This window comes from Alligator mississippiensis, chromosome 4, assembly GCF_030867095.1.
Source record: "Alligator mississippiensis isolate rAllMis1 chromosome 4, rAllMis1, whole genome shotgun sequence".
NCBI lineage: Eukaryota > Metazoa > Chordata > Crocodylia > Alligatoridae > Alligator > Alligator mississippiensis.
In genome coordinates this window covers 244,256,824-244,271,972 of record NC_081827.1, presented here as the reverse complement: position 1 = coordinate 244,271,972, position 15,149 = coordinate 244,256,824, and the positions used below count along the sequence as shown (strand labels likewise).

General features: G+C 45.1%; 2 protein-coding genes across 14 annotated transcripts in view; both read right to left on the bottom strand.

Moving 5' to 3' along the window:
- The window catches only part of MUC13 (mucin 13, cell surface associated), a 39,780-nt gene extending 38,798 nt beyond the window's left edge, over window positions 1-982 (bottom strand). For 5 of the 12 annotated variants that reach the window (XM_059727457.1, XM_059727463.1, XM_059727461.1 and 2 more), the window contains exon 1: window positions 789-981. In XM_059727457.1, the coding sequence (XP_059583440.1) occupies window positions 789-846 (58 nt within the window). In that variant the 5' untranslated portion in view covers window positions 847-981. Of the gene's footprint in view, window positions 1-788 lie in introns of all 12 variants that reach the window. The other 7 variants (XM_059727466.1, XM_059727462.1, XM_059727460.1 and 4 more) reach the window with 3 other exon arrangements.
- Window positions 983-8,135: 7,153 nt separating this feature from the next.
- The window catches only part of HEG1 (heart development protein with EGF like domains 1), an 80,314-nt gene continuing 73,300 nt past the window's right edge, over window positions 8,136-15,149 (bottom strand). The window contains exon 23 of one of the 2 annotated variants that reach the window (XM_014599304.3): window positions 8,136-14,427. In XM_014599304.3, coding sequence (XP_014454790.2) covers window positions 14,278-14,427 — 150 coding nt within the window. In that variant the 3' untranslated portion in view covers window positions 8,136-14,277. The remainder of the gene's footprint in view (window positions 14,428-15,149) is intronic. The other variant, XM_019480382.2, reaches the window with a different exon arrangement.

Here is a 15,149-nt window from a genome sequence, read left to right as displayed (position 1 = left end):
TCACCTCTAATGTCCTACTAATCCCCCGCTCCAGTTCAAAACATACCGTACATGAAAACCCAGGGGTGAAGGAATTGAGGCTGATATGCCATGCCACCACCCTGCCACACTATCAACAATACGGAAATAAAGTGGATTAAAGAATGACTCTTGGCCTGTCATTTGAATATTCCTGGTGTTGATTTGATTTGGGTCATTAATCACGTTAACCATTCCTGCAGACCCTTATTGCGAGTCCCTTATGGCACACTGTAAAACCCAACGCAACGCTTTGAAAGTTCGTGATAAAACTCCGATCGACTGAAATGGGCATAAACAACAGTTTGGGGGCTGTTTTCTGGGTTCTCCTTTCAACGATTACATTTACACTAGAACAAAAAAAGCACCTGCAGCCCTTATTTCTCAAGGTGCTGAAGGGGAATAGTTACTCATTTACTCGTTAAATAGCCCCGTTTCTTATCATCTGTAATAAAGGCTGAGTTATCACAGTTCGGCAGGTAGCGCCTGCGAAAAGATCTCAACCTTATGTGCAAAACTGAATTTAAAGACAGACGCCATTGTCTGGTTTTGCTGGGCTCTGAGAACAACTAAACCGGCTGGCTTGTAGGGACGTATTCAGCGAACTTAATCACAAGCCAGAAGCTCTAAAAAGTCAGCGATCTTCTCCCGGACATTTTGTTCATTTAACGACTGCCTTAGTAATTGTACCACCAAGGAAAAGTTACCCGTTCACTGGCGCAGATGATCTGATACTTAAAAGCCTCAGAGCAGGAGATAATGTTTCTTACCTTTCACAGCACACAAAGCAGAGCTGAGCAGAACAGTGAGAAGGACGTAGGCTTTCATTTCGGAGGCTGCTCTCAGCTAATCCTACGAGGAAGTGATTTCTCTGCTAATGTTAGCTCACTTAAGATCATTTAAACAGGTACAGAGTTCAGCCTCTAACTGACGTCAGCATTGCGAATGGCAATGAAGGGACAGGTTATTTTGTTTTACCTTCCGCCTCAGACTTTGAGACAGGACCTTGCTACCTAAAGCAATCTTGTTTTAAAATTATGGTTAGGAGAATGGGCTCATCTGCACAAGGAAGTCAATTGTGCAGAAACCCAGGTGGAAATTTACAGTAGCTGAGCTCTTGCCTACTCATTCCTCTAGAGGATAATCTTACTCGGCAGTAAACCAAAGGGTGTCTTCTCCGCTTTTAAAATGGAGTAAACCAACCTGCACAACTGTATTCTCATCATGTAGGCAGAGTGTCTGCACGGGGTATTAGTGCAGAGTAACTCGTCTGCTGTGCTGTCACATCTTCCTGACTATTCTTGTCGACTTAACTCATAACTTTATTCACCTTAATTTAATTAGTCATTTATACCTTTATTAGTCTTATATGCAAGTGATTTTAATATGCCCAGTGGGATGTCAACTTTAAGCCAAAACATTCACTTTCTATAGAATCATAAAATCATAGAAAATGTGGGTTGGAAGGGACCTCAGGAGGTGACATCTAGTCCAACCCTCTGCTCAAAGCAGGACCACCCCAACTAGATCATCCCAGCCAAGGCTTTGTTGAACCAGGCCTTAAAAATCTCCAAGGATGGAGCTTCCACCACCTCTCTAGGTTACTTGTTCCAGTGTTTCACCACCTGCCTAGTGAGAAAGTTTTGCTTAATATCCAACCTGACCCTCAGTTGCTGCAACTTGAGCCCATTGCTCCCTGTTCTGTCATCTGCCACCACTGAGAACAGTCCAGCTCCATCCTCTTTGCAACCCCCTTCAGGTAGTTAAAGACTGTGATTAAATCCCCCCCTCAGTCTTCTCTTCTGCAGACTAATAAGCCCAGTTTCCTGGGTTACAAGGTAACAAAACAACAGAAAACATCTTTGAAGCCACCAAAATGGGGATTGGATTGGACGCTAATTAAGCAGTTTTGTGAAATATTTTTCACCTTCAGCTCATGACAAACTACTTGGGAGCATTAACTACCCAGGTGCCCTTTATAAGCCTATCTCTACCACTGAAAGATTTAAAGTCAGTCCTCTGGGCTGGTAACCCCTCTGTTAGGTGCCAATAGCTGTGTTGTGGGCCAAGTGCACGCTGCCAAACAGTCCTCTCCTAAAAAGAAATAGAGCTGTGGCTTGAGTGTTACCCAAAGCCATACTACCATTGTGGGTTTGGGAAATTAAGCTATAACCTCCCATTGCGGGCAGGGGGTGATGTAGACTACCCTCAAACACTCAGAGTACTTCTGGAACCTGGAATCCCAAGGATCGTTTTATATTGGAAAAGGGGAAGACCAATCAAAACATGAAAATGCTCAATGTACTCACATAAATGCAACTGAGCCATCCAGGACAGCGCAGCAGTACCCAGGTCAACCCCACACTTCCAATCAGTGTCCCTGTGATGTATGGAAGTCCTGGGCTGGTAGTCCCACCACACCCATTCAAAACCCACCCCATGGGTCCAGTTAGACTCAAGTCATGCAAGACCATCGAGGAGCAGCTCTACTTCAATGATATGCTTCAATCCAGGGTCCCATCCTGATGTGCAACAACCTGATTCAGCTTTGGCCACCTCACCCTCTCTAAGCATCTCTCTACTGCCTCTCCCTTCTCTGTCATATCAAACTCCTTGTCTTCACGTTCAATGTTCTCAATGTCCTCCCCCACTTCCAAACCACCTGGCATCAAGATTTCAACTTGTGCTTTGGATCAGTCCAAGACGTCCTTTTCCAGTGCAGCCTTGCAGATTTTTCAAACAAACCTCTTCATACAACTTAGACTTTGGAGGAGCCCCCATAACCTCTGCTAAATGATACCCCATTATCTTACTTTTGATACCTCCTTAAATCTTTCCTTTGGTGTGATCTCTATTGAAAGACCCAATGCCAGTGGGGCGGCTACAGCGTTGCTCCTACTGCAGATCATCACGACTCCTGTTGTTTCACATCTTTGACCTTTACTTCCTTCGATTGCTAGGTCTGTGGGGTAAGGACCAGTGTTTTGTTCTGAGTTTGTACAAAACCCACGACCTCAATTAACATAATGATCATTTAAGGCCAGAAGGGAGCCTCAAGTCATACAGTGTAACTCCCTGTATATCACAGGCCACTAAACTTTGCCCGGATACTACAGCGCAGAGTCTTGTTAGATTAACATATGACAATCCTCAAAAGATTGTGCTGTACCATTGTGCTGTAGGCAGAGAACAAGACAGGCCAAAGTGTTGCTAATGCTTAAAAGTTGTGATTAAATAATGAGTAATGAGAGCAAATAGGTTCCCTGGAGAGAGTCTAGCTCTATGGAAGCGCCGTCGAGAGGGTGAAGGTCCATGACTGGAAGTCCCCTCCTCCATCAGCTGCTTTGCATCTTCCAACTACAGCTCAGGGCAGGCTGAGGCCATTCAACGCCTCTGAAAAAATAGGCTACTTGTTTTTTGTTTTTTTTTAATTATTTTTCATCTAAATATAGTCCATTTAAGTTTGTAGATAGAGGTATGAGACATCCCACTTACCAGGCTGTGGAAGGCATTCCAGAGAGATGGGTGAGGTTGCCCCAACTAGCTCATCCCAGACTCTATTTGCAAACTCTGCTGCATTGGGATAATACAGTCCCATTTTCCATAAATCATTGGTATTAGAGGGCTTCAGGTTGTCCCACTTTAATTTGTGTGCCGTCATTCTCATTTAATGTAATTGTATTTAGAGGATGTCTGTCTGCACCAGCAATGTTGACCTTTGCTATAGGGAAGGTACAAACTTTTGCAGAAAGCAATGAATGGAAAAAACCCAGCCATCATACGTGCACATGCAGATGCTGGAGCAGGTGGGCCACATAGCTGGACATGGACAAAAAAATGAAGTATTAGATTTCTGCACTACAAGTAATGCTACCACTAAATCATCAATAGCTATAAACCATTTATTAAACAATCTAGATATGGGGGGGGAGGAGGGGATTATTTGGGCTGGAGGGCCACTTAAGGAGTTCTGGTGAGCTGTTGAGAGCTGGGGGAAGAAGGTGCTGACCTGGCGTTGGCGCCCGTCATGGCTGTTTACACCACCCGGTGTGGCAGCGGGCAGTGAGATGCCAGATCCTATCCCGCCCCAGACCTGTCCGCCCCACACCCACCACCAGTGGTGCCACATGCAGTGGGAGGGCATGCGGGGCTGCGGCTGGGATCATACATGGGGTGGTGACAGCACAGGGCTGGGGCCTGGGGCAGAGCTGTGATCTGGTCCCTGCACATCCCTGCAACAGGTTGTTGTCTGTGGAACCGGTGTCCCTTGCAAGGACTTGCAGGGAGTGGATCGCAGCTCTGCCCCAGGCCCCAGCCCCACGCTGTCACTGCCCCATGATTCTGGCCCTGGCCCTGGTCCCAGCTGCCCATCCCACCCCATACACCACTCCCTGCCTGCCCACAGCCCCATCCCATCTGCCCAGCTGAGTACACCCTGCATAGGAGTCCCAGGCTGGTCTCTGTGTTGATCCCACCTGCCTGCTCGCTCTGCCTGGCACCCCCAGCAGTGGATGCAGGGTGGATGGGTCAGGGTGCTCGAGCAGCAGGGCGGAGGCTGGCGGAAATGGCAGAGGATACACTGGCAATGGCAGGCAGAAGGAGCTGCTGGGAAGCTGAGTCCAGCTGCCGTGTCGCCCATCCCCGTGGACTACAGCTCCTGGCATGCCCAAGAGCCCGGCGCAGGAATAGGGTGGGCTGTGCTCTGTGCTAGACAGCCCCTCTGCATTGGGGGGGGCAGCTGGACTGGCTGCACCTGCCACGGCTCAGATGCCCCCAACACCTGGGCTGGGCACTGCTGAGGGACCTGTTGCAGGCCAGATAGAGTCACTTGGCAGGTTGGATGTGGCCCGTGGACTGTATTTTGCCCAGCCCTAAAATATAGCCATTCTTAGTTGTTTGCAAAAGGTGTTGCTTAATCAGTAGCTAAATCAATCAGTATTTTTGAGATACACGGTTGCACCGGATTATAACCAAACGTGATATTGTAGCACTTCCTTGAACAGCAGAAAATTCATTCCCCTTCTTAATGGAAATTACTTCCTTAAAATAAAACTCAGTTTATGTGTGTCAGTGATAAGATATGGCAGACAATAGCCATCATAAATTGCGTTGCTGAACAAAGATTTTCTATTTTTAACGCTTAACCATTGGAGTCATTTGTTTGTATCAATCATGGGTAGGACACTGAAACCAACTCTAAAGAGATGGTTTGTTTAATCATGGTGAAGTTGTGAGCCTCAACAAGGTTTCAAGCCGGATGTGGGGCAACTGGGACAAAGGTTTAAGGTCAACCTAGGGACTATTTGCATATTTCAGTCAGATGCTTTTTTGGACAGAAGCTTTTCTGTTGGTGTTTATACCATATCAGTTATTAGGGGTGTACTTGGTAGCCGTGTTGGTCTGAGACAAGAAGACATACAAAAAACTAGAACTCTTGGTTCCAAGATGATACCTTTTATTAGACCGACTGGGAAATTGCAAGAAAACCATCCTTTTCTGCAGGCTTTCGGGATCAAAGTCCTTTCGCCAGGCTCTGAGAAATGTATAGATGGTACAAGATGGTAAAGAGTCCCCATAGGTAGGAAATAAACTTCACTTTTGCACAGAGGGAGCTGAAGAGGGAAGACTGTCCCTCTGGATCCATGAGAGTGTCTTTGTGAGCTGTGCTGAGCTCTTTGATGTGTAGATCAGGCAGTAGGGCTGTACGAAGCTTTGGTGCCTGATTCGATTCGGCGGAGATTCAGCCCGATTTGGTGGCCAAATCTCCAAATCTGAATCATATCAGATTAATCTCTCCAAATTGAATCAGAACCCTCTGAATATATTTGGATTTGGCAATTCGGATATAGACACAGCTTTAAATGTTTTTTCTACATGCCTCTAGGTAGCAGGGGTTTGTGAGCGCTGCGATGCTGGGGCACATGGAGCATCCCACAGGAGTGCGGGGGGGTCCCCAGTGCACTCAGCAGGAGACCTAGAAGTGGACCAGAAACAGTTCTGGTCCACTTCCAGGTCCGCCAGGGAGAGCACTGGGTGGCCCCCACACACCCCCAGCTCAGCGATTGTCTCCTGGATCTGGGGGGGGCACCCGGGGTCCCCCTGCAACCGATCGCTGAGCTGGGAGGCCATGGGGGGAGGGACCCCCCAGCGTGCTCCCCAGCAGACCCAGAAGTGGACTGGGAGCACTCCCAGTCCACTTCTGGGTTTCCCGCAGAGCACGTGGAGGGTCCCCCGCACTCCTGTGGGACCCTCCATCTGCCCCAGCATCACAGTGTTCATGAGCCGTGCTGGTACCTGGAGGTATGTAGAAAAAACATTTCAAGCTGTGTCTATGGCCGAATTGCTGATTCTCCAAATCAGCATCGAATCTTCAGATTTGGATTCAGCTGAAGCAAAGCAGGGACAGTGATCCGAATCTATGAATCAAATCACTGTCCCTGATTTGGACCGAATCCAAATTGAATAGGGCCCGCTTTGCACACCCCTATCGGGTAGAATTCCTTCCCTGGAGGTAAAAAATCTTTCTTGTTGTTCTGCAATGAAGTTTAAAATCCAAAATCAGCTAAAATTTGGCATCTTCCATGGTTCAGGGGTGTACTTGGTAGCTGTGTTGGTCTGAGGCAAGAAGACATACAAAAAACTAGAACTTTTGGTTCCAAAATAATACCTTTTATTAGACCAACTGGGAAATCGCAAGAAAACCGGCCTTTTCTGCAAGCTTTCAGGATCAAAGTCCCTTCACTCTCATGGACCCAGAGGGACAGCCATCCATCTTCAGCTCCCGCTGTGCAAAAATGAAGTTTATTTCCTACCTATGGGGACTTTTTACCATTTTGTACCATCTATACATTTCCCAGAGCCTGACTAAGGGACTTTGATCATGAAAGCATGCAGAAAAGGACAATTTTCTTGCGATTTCCTAGTTGGTCTAATAAAAGGTATTATTTTGGAACCAAGAGTTCTAGTTTTTTGTATATCCATTAGTAGACATCTTTATACTCTGGCTCCTCTAAGCATGGCCCACCGGATACAAGTAAATGTTTGCATGCAAGTTTTGTGTTGGTAAAGGGGGAGTGACACTAAATAATCTAAGCGGGGGGGTCTGAGTTAGATCAAGTCAATGCCACATGCTTATCAAGTAGACCCAAAAATGGTTCTGCTCCATCTTGCCACATTCCCCTTTTCATAGATCTTGGCTCCAAATTGGTTTAGGGTATGCAATGCAAATATATTTGATGGTCACAGATAGATCTAGATTTAGATCTAAATCTGCTGGTCTAGATCCAAAGTAATGATTTCTTGTATATTATGCCAGACAGGATGGCAGCTGAATTTTGTCGCTTTTACAATCTCAAACTCATAGATTCATAGATTGTAAGGGGCTGGAAGGGACCTTGCAAGACCATCGGGTCCAATCTCCTGCACTAGGCAGGAAAGATAACCGGGGTAAGATGACCCCAGCGAGGTGATCGTCCAGTCTCCTCTGAAGATTTCCAGGGTAGGTGATTGCACCACCTCTGGAGGGAGCTTAGTCCACAGTCTAGACACTCTCTGGACTCTATTTGCAAACTCTGCTGCATTGGGATAATACAGTCCCATTTTCCATCAGTCATTGGTATTAGAGGGCTTCAGTTCTTCTCTTTGAGGTGGTACCCTAAATTCACACCTACCACAGTTCTCAAGGGAAATCTGGAGCAGTGTCTATCCAGTACCAGGCTTCAGAGAGCTGTCCTCAAGCTATGAATAAAATGCCTCTTGAACCAGAAGCTATGTAGCCATGTCCACATGGTGCTTTGGGGCGAGCTGACTAGCACTGCTCAGGGATAGCACCAGTAGTCCCATTCTCCTAACTGGCCCCACTGCAGTATCATGCGCTACAGCGCATACAGAGCAGTGCAGCATGCTTGAGGATACCATTATGGAGCATGCTAAGTTTCGCCATGCAAACATGAGCAAATGGAGAGGGAACCTCTGGGGTCATCAAGAACCATCCTCTGTTACTGCATGTAACCATATCATATAATCCCTTTATTAAACATTTTATCTTCGTTCCCTACACAGAAAGCCATCGACACGCGCACAAAATTATATTCCATAATCAAAGCATAGAGTCATAATAATATTAATAGTTTTATTGTATCTTTTTTATGATACTGACTAGAACGCCAGATTTAATTATATTGGATGCAGGTATAAAAATAATCCAATCCTTAAAAATTATACTTTCCTACTACAGTACTGTGTAATTAGTGGAGGTTGCAAATATGATACACCTTTAAATAACACTGGTTTGTAAAATTAATGAAAAAAAACCCACAACTCAGAAGCTAACATTCAGAAATATGCGAAGGGAAATCCAGAACAATGAAAGCCCTAAAGCAGCTCTACTGTTTGTACATTCAGATTAATAACAGAAACACAAAGAAATGATGCCTTTTCGAACAGACTTCCCTGCAGACGAATGTCACCATTGCAGTTCGGAAGCTGTTCCCAAGATGGTGCATCTGGTTTGCTTTCTTATTTGGAAAAGGCCTATGGAAACGTAGAGGGACGAAACCAGGTGATTTCCACCGAATTTCACTGATAAACTAAATAATTTAACAAGGAAAAATATCCTTCCTGCAAGTCAGTTCTTCTGTGTCTACTGAAGAGAAGGAATTTTCAATCAACTTCTACTGGACCCCCCGAAAGAAAAGTTACCCTTTTCTTTTATATTCCATGGGACTTTTCCATAACAGGTGGTTGTATCCAGATCACAGGACTACACCTCGCAGTGATTACACAGGCAAAAAAACCCATTGATTTCAATGAAAGTCTTGACAAAATAAGGATCGGATCACTTGCATATTGCTTCTGAAGACTGTAAGGCCAACACCTCTCATTCTCCCCCCATAGAGGTATTCCCAACATAGACCCCAAATCAACACATAGGAAAGGTACTGCCCACTCATTACAAGTCAGTTCTTCCAACAGAAAAACCAAATCCTAAACTGGGTTGAGACATTTATTTCTGCTAAATAAATAAATATTTTTTTGACTTTTTGTTCTGCTGTTTTTGTCCCTCCTCCCCACCCTCCCCCACCATCTGTACATATCTTTGTCCCTTAGTTGAGCCTCAGCAGATTCAGAAACACAAAAAAATAAATATGCTATACAATGGCTCATTGAAACTCCCAAAATAGACATAATATGCTAGACACCCCCCTTCAAAAGTGGGGGGCTCCATTCTCTTTCCAACGGGGAAGTAACGCGGAAATTAGAAAGCAGTTCGTCAACTATGATGAACACACACAAACGTCATTTATGACCCCAGAAGATCTTAGCACAGGAGAAATGCAATCAGTCAATGTATAAAATTCACATTCTTCCTCTCTCTAAGAAGGTGCTCCAGACCTTGCACAACAACATATGTACAATCTCACATAATACAGGGTTTGCTACAACATTAAGTACACTTCTTTAAATTAAATATAATATTAAAGGCAGCAAAAACGTCACACGAGTGTCCAGCGCGCAAGACGGAGCTGAAATAATATGTGCAATGAAAACCAAGGTCATCCTGAAGCTGGAATGAGTTGAGGCCTGGATCAAACTCCCATTAAAATCAGAGATTTTGGATTTTAATGGAAGTGGGATTAGGTCCCTGGTCTGCTAAAAGGAAAAGAAAAATGTCAGCACGGAAAGCACAGAATCACAGAAAAGGAAAGCTGGAAGGGACCTCGGGAAGTCATCTATCCCCTGCTCACGGCAGAATCATCCCTGTCTAAGCCATGCTGAACAAGGAAAAACAACATTTAAGTAAGAAACAGCAAACATTGATTAGGATGCATGAGAAACCCAGACGGATTTGGAAAAGATATTGGCCAACAACTGGGAAGGAACATTGATAAAATATAGCAGGGTTGTGTAACAGTGGCCAAGCCTGCTACGTCTTTCCCTCGTGTTAGTGCACTGTTGGGGGAAAGTCCTGTAGCAATACTGTAGGACACACATATTTTGTAAGGGAAAGGTTTCTCTCTAGGATGGTGCAGCTCAGTGCTGTCTTCAGAGGCTGTTTGTAACTGCTGGATAGTAAGGGCTCCTGGCACCCAGCTGCACCCCCCCGTACAGGGAGTGTCCAGGAATTTGATAACAATGTCAGGACTTTATGGTGAGATGTGGCAACAGCAAAATGGCCTAATTAGCCGTGTTGCACAACACTGATGGTGTCAAGGGCAAAGGGCCCTTTATTCCGGCTATCGCTGTATTTTAAGCTCCAACACTTTGTTGGCACCTGAAAAGAGAAGCAGCAGATTACATCCATCAAGTAAATAAGAGCCTCAGGTTCAGCCGTGTGTCTTGAACACCCCCAGCAGCTGGGCTGAATATTGGCTGCCTCGCTCGCTCCCTGGCTGTTGAGGCACTCGGGACAATGCACACACACTTTGACTTTGCTGTAGATCTGCAAAACTCTTCATTTCTGGTTGGTGCACCTCTGGGGAGAAGGAACCACACCTCAGGTGAACGGCATGTAGCCTGTCCTAGCTTATCTCAGACCACAGACGTCTTTCACGCTCCTTTCTATCTAATCCTCCTCGCCCAGGAAAACAGTGACCGTGACACATGGGAGCGGAGCCAAAATTGCAGTTCTGGGATCCTAAAATGTAGATCCTAAACCCTCTGAAAATGAGACCGCTTTTCTTTAGGTATGTAACAGAAAGCACCAAAGAATGAAAATGGCATTGGGGAAGAATGAGTCCTCTTTGACTCTTCCTCATCTCTACGCAGGCATAGCACATCACATGCTACTGCCATATGGTACTTGTGTACAAAGGTGACAAGTAGATAGAAATAGATATCAAGGTCAGAACTAGATCAGGGATTTGTGTTTAGTTGAAGAGAGCCAGGTGGAAGCGCATCACACCCCTGCAATGACAATCAGGACCGTAACCGTCTCACTGGGGTGCCATGTCCCCAGCCACCATTCGGCACGCTAGCAGAGTTCAGATCAATGGGAATTTGGTGGAATTTGGAAAACTACATTCTCCGCCTAACCAGTATTTTTATAGCGGGGAAGAAATCAGTAGATCCAGCTGAGAAGTGGACTGGAATAGGTGGCAGTTTGTTGGCAGCACGACATCATGAAGAATTTCAAGACAAAGGATGGACTGCTATAAATCCTCCCAAAGTTCAATTTATCGTCAAGATCGTATATAAAAAAACCCCACTGTATTTGCTTCATGAGGTCCTGGGTCCATTTGGGCACCAGTCTGAAAGCAAATGGAGCCCATGAAGGATTAATTCCGACATAACATCAAAGATCGTCCATGCTCTTCCTTCGATGCTAGACACAAGGATTTACCATAATAAAAATAAGAGCTCTCTTTTGGAAAAGGCTTAGTCTTGCAACCCTGCAATGTGGGTAACTATGCTGACTCTAACAAGACTGCTCAGTAATTCCTGGCTAACATCCTAAAACATCCCAGCTAACAGGTTAAAAATGCATCCAAAGACGTGTTTAAAAACAGCAAAGAAATGAAACAGAAGAGCTAACTATCAGGAGTGTGAGATAACCCAAATCAGGAACGATCAGATCACATTTCCCATTCCAAAGCTAAGAAAAGCATCCAAGCCACTACAAGGAAAAATAGTGTAAGATTTCCCTGTGATTTTTCAACTAGTTAAAGCAGGGATCCTGCAACCCTTACTGACAGAGGGAGTCCTGCTAAATCCTACTCAGAGACACCTTAATTGCTAACTGCACAGCACCCTGTAGGATCAGATTCTTGTGTGGATCGGCAAATAGGCCCCTGCTTGAGATATGCTAAACATTACCTTCTGCAGGCTGGACCCTGCCCAAGGCAGCCGTGAAGTTTGGTGGCGTTTAAGCAGGACAAGAAGGGTAGGGGAGCCTGACCCCAAAGAAGCAAGAGCATGGTGGTGTGGCCACACTACTACTTCTGCTCATTAGCTCACGTTAGACTTGCATGCCATAAATGAGACCCTTCCTCCTTGGATGCATACACCTGTTATGCCTTGCCTACATCGCGGGAGCAAGCAGTAACAGAGGTCAGAAGTCTACCACCACCCAGTGCAAAGGGGTCGGGGGTTCAGCATCTCTATGGTAAACGGCTCCTCTCCTGACCTGTGACTCAGGACATGTCTTCATGGCAGAGTTCACTTGCATTATCTTCACTGGTGCCTCTTGAAGTAGCCAAGCTTGAGTGAGGGCAGCTGTGCCACAAAAGGGCATTCGGGTTGCAACACGCACACAACTGCTGCGCTCACATCTGCAGTGTACTAAGAGAGAAGCTGCCTATCTTCTCTGGGCACAGGCAGGAAAAATTGTGGGAAGACATTGGAGAAGCAGCAGCACTTAAGCAGAGCTCATCTGTGCTTCAGAAAGGCAATAGCAGCTAAGGGGCTGGACTGACATAAGCTTTAGCCTGCAGAGCGGAATGATTACATTGTAATTAAGGGTTTTTTGTGTGCGACTGATAATCATAATAGGAGCAACATTCAGCTTACAACTTGTGTGAACTGGCAGTGAAGACAAGCCATTGCTGTACTTGATTAACATGAACTGCTCTAAGCATCTACCTGTGCAGTCAGGGACCTTTGGCTCAGACCCATGCTGAAGGATGTAATAAATTATCAGCTTTGAGCTTCTTTCAAAATGATCAATAGAGTTACGGAGCCCAGCACAGCATCTCAAAAAATGAAAAGCATTCGGGAAAACCACAGTGCAGCACAAACTAGAACAGGAGAAAACAACTGTAAAACAGCACTGAGAAACTATTTTGACATTAGACCCACTTGATTGAGAACAGCATTTTTTTTAAATGTTGAAAATGCTGACATTTTGATTTTCTCAAAAACAATGACCAACTTAACAGAACAGGGGAAAACTTTTTTGGTGAAAAATTTGAAAAAAAATTGCAACCTTTTTAAAAAAAATGTCCAGTTAGCTCCGTGGTAAACGGGTGGTAAATGACCACGAATGAAACGAAGGGGTGGTGAATGATCCTTCACTCTGAATCACCCATTATTGGGGCTGATGGAAGAAGTCAGTCTAGAATCCTTTACCCTTCATTACTTATGATCTTGTGCTTTTCTCACAGCGCGTGTCACTGGTTACACCAAACCTGACCTCCAGTTTTGCAAAGCATTCCTATAGCTACCACCAAAATCAACGGCAGGCATTGGGTCCACTCCCTCTTATGCACCGCCCAAAGTTGACATCATCTCTGTCCCATAAATGCTATAACACTTAACCACTTTCCACTTACAGATCTTTAGCAACATGTTCATCTTTTCACAGCAATGAGAACTGCTTCCTACATACCTTCCTATAAAAAATTCCATTAAGAAATACCTGATCTCGCTCTTGTTGAAGTGCACTGAAATCCCGGCTGGGATACAGCCCTAGGTAAGGTCCTGCTGGGGCCTGCTATGGTGACTATTTACGGTCGAATACCACACTTTTTGAACAACACTGTAAATTGGTGGACAAAACACTGCCACATTGAGAGTTTTCTGAACACAAAGAAGATTTTTAAAATCCATTCTGGGAGTTAGCTCCAACTTTGCTTCCCATTCAAACAGAGGAGGTATGGCTAAGCTCCCTGTATGTCTTCACAAAAGCCAGCTTATGAATTCAGCTAGCATGGCCAGAGGCAGGGCTCAGCTGAGCAGGCATTTTGAGAGACTGATACTTTCCAATAAGAAAATGGTAATTTGTGGGCAATCCAGTGCAGGAAGCAGAACAGGGCACAGAAAAGAAGACGAGAGTTTGCAGTGAACACGAATCTCCAACCCAGAACAATCGCACAGTGTGTATCTTTGCATATAGGTTGGCCATAAGGAAAAACAGTAGTCAGACCAACAATTCACTATACCTGTAAACAAAACACTCCCTAGTGGTTTTAGCTTTAGGGTGCCATCATCAGTTAGTCTGTCTGTACTGATCTACTACCACATGCGCGTGATGTAAGTTAAGAGGTGAAAGAAAAAACTGGAGTACGGGTTAACTTCCATGAACTTCTACTTGTGTCTTATATCGCTCTGCATGTGGGCTCCTTCTTCTCCTCGCTTCTCCACCACAGCTGTGAATGGGTTCTCCCAAGGCAGCTCTGCTCTGTGTTGTCTAGAGACTGAAGTCCTCCGTGCGGGTAAAAGTGAAGACTAAAACTGGCATCAAGTGAGCTGCCAGGTGACAGCATGTACCTGGTGAACACACGGCACGTAACTACGATGACCTTCCACTCCCACTCACTCTGATTAAAAATAGTCTCTTCTTCTGGTTTCATCACTAATAAAGGAAGGATTATATTGACCGGGGTAGATGCATGAATGTCGGGATCCTGGCAAACCAGTGTAGGGAGGATAAAGTCCATTTCTTTCCAGTTCAGGATTTCTTAGATTAGTTGGCTGTATTACAAAACAAAAAAGAAAAGGCCATTATTTGGGGGCTCTAAAAGCATTTCTTTCTTCAATCACTAGCACTGAAACAGATACATATCTGGTTTTGTTCTTTGTTATGGTTTCTGTCCAAGTTTTAATTGATTTTGGGCATTTGTTATTTTATTACGAGACATTTAGGGTGCCTACACACGAGCAGTGAGTCGGCTGGAGCGTGGTAATGACCGCATTCCGGTAGACTCCAGCGTCTCATGTATCAGTGTCCCCCCGCTGAAACATGGCAGCGGGGCCGTTTCAACTAAAGCTCGTTTGACAAGCTTTAGTTAAAGTGCCCCTGCCGCTTTTATTAAGCACAAGGATGCTGATACACAAGATGCTAGGGTGCTTTAATTAGTGTGGCTCTTGGAGCTGCTGTAACTAAAGCACCTTCCCCCTGCCCCGAAGCACATGTATAAACGTCCTTAAGTTTTGACACTCAAGCTGGTCTACTCTGGCATAGCTCAACTGAACTCAATGGAGACAGGCTGATTTACGTTGGCTGCAGACCTCTGCATAAATGTTATGCAAATATATGGTACAGTCATTTCAGGGGCTACAAATATTGTCATGGTCCTTAAAAGGATCTCTAAATCAGCATCCCCTACCATAGCACAGTCATTGAAGTTATGCATTGTCTAGGTTTGGTTTTTTTTGGTCCGGTCTAGTTTTAAATGTCTTAAGCAGCGTTGCAG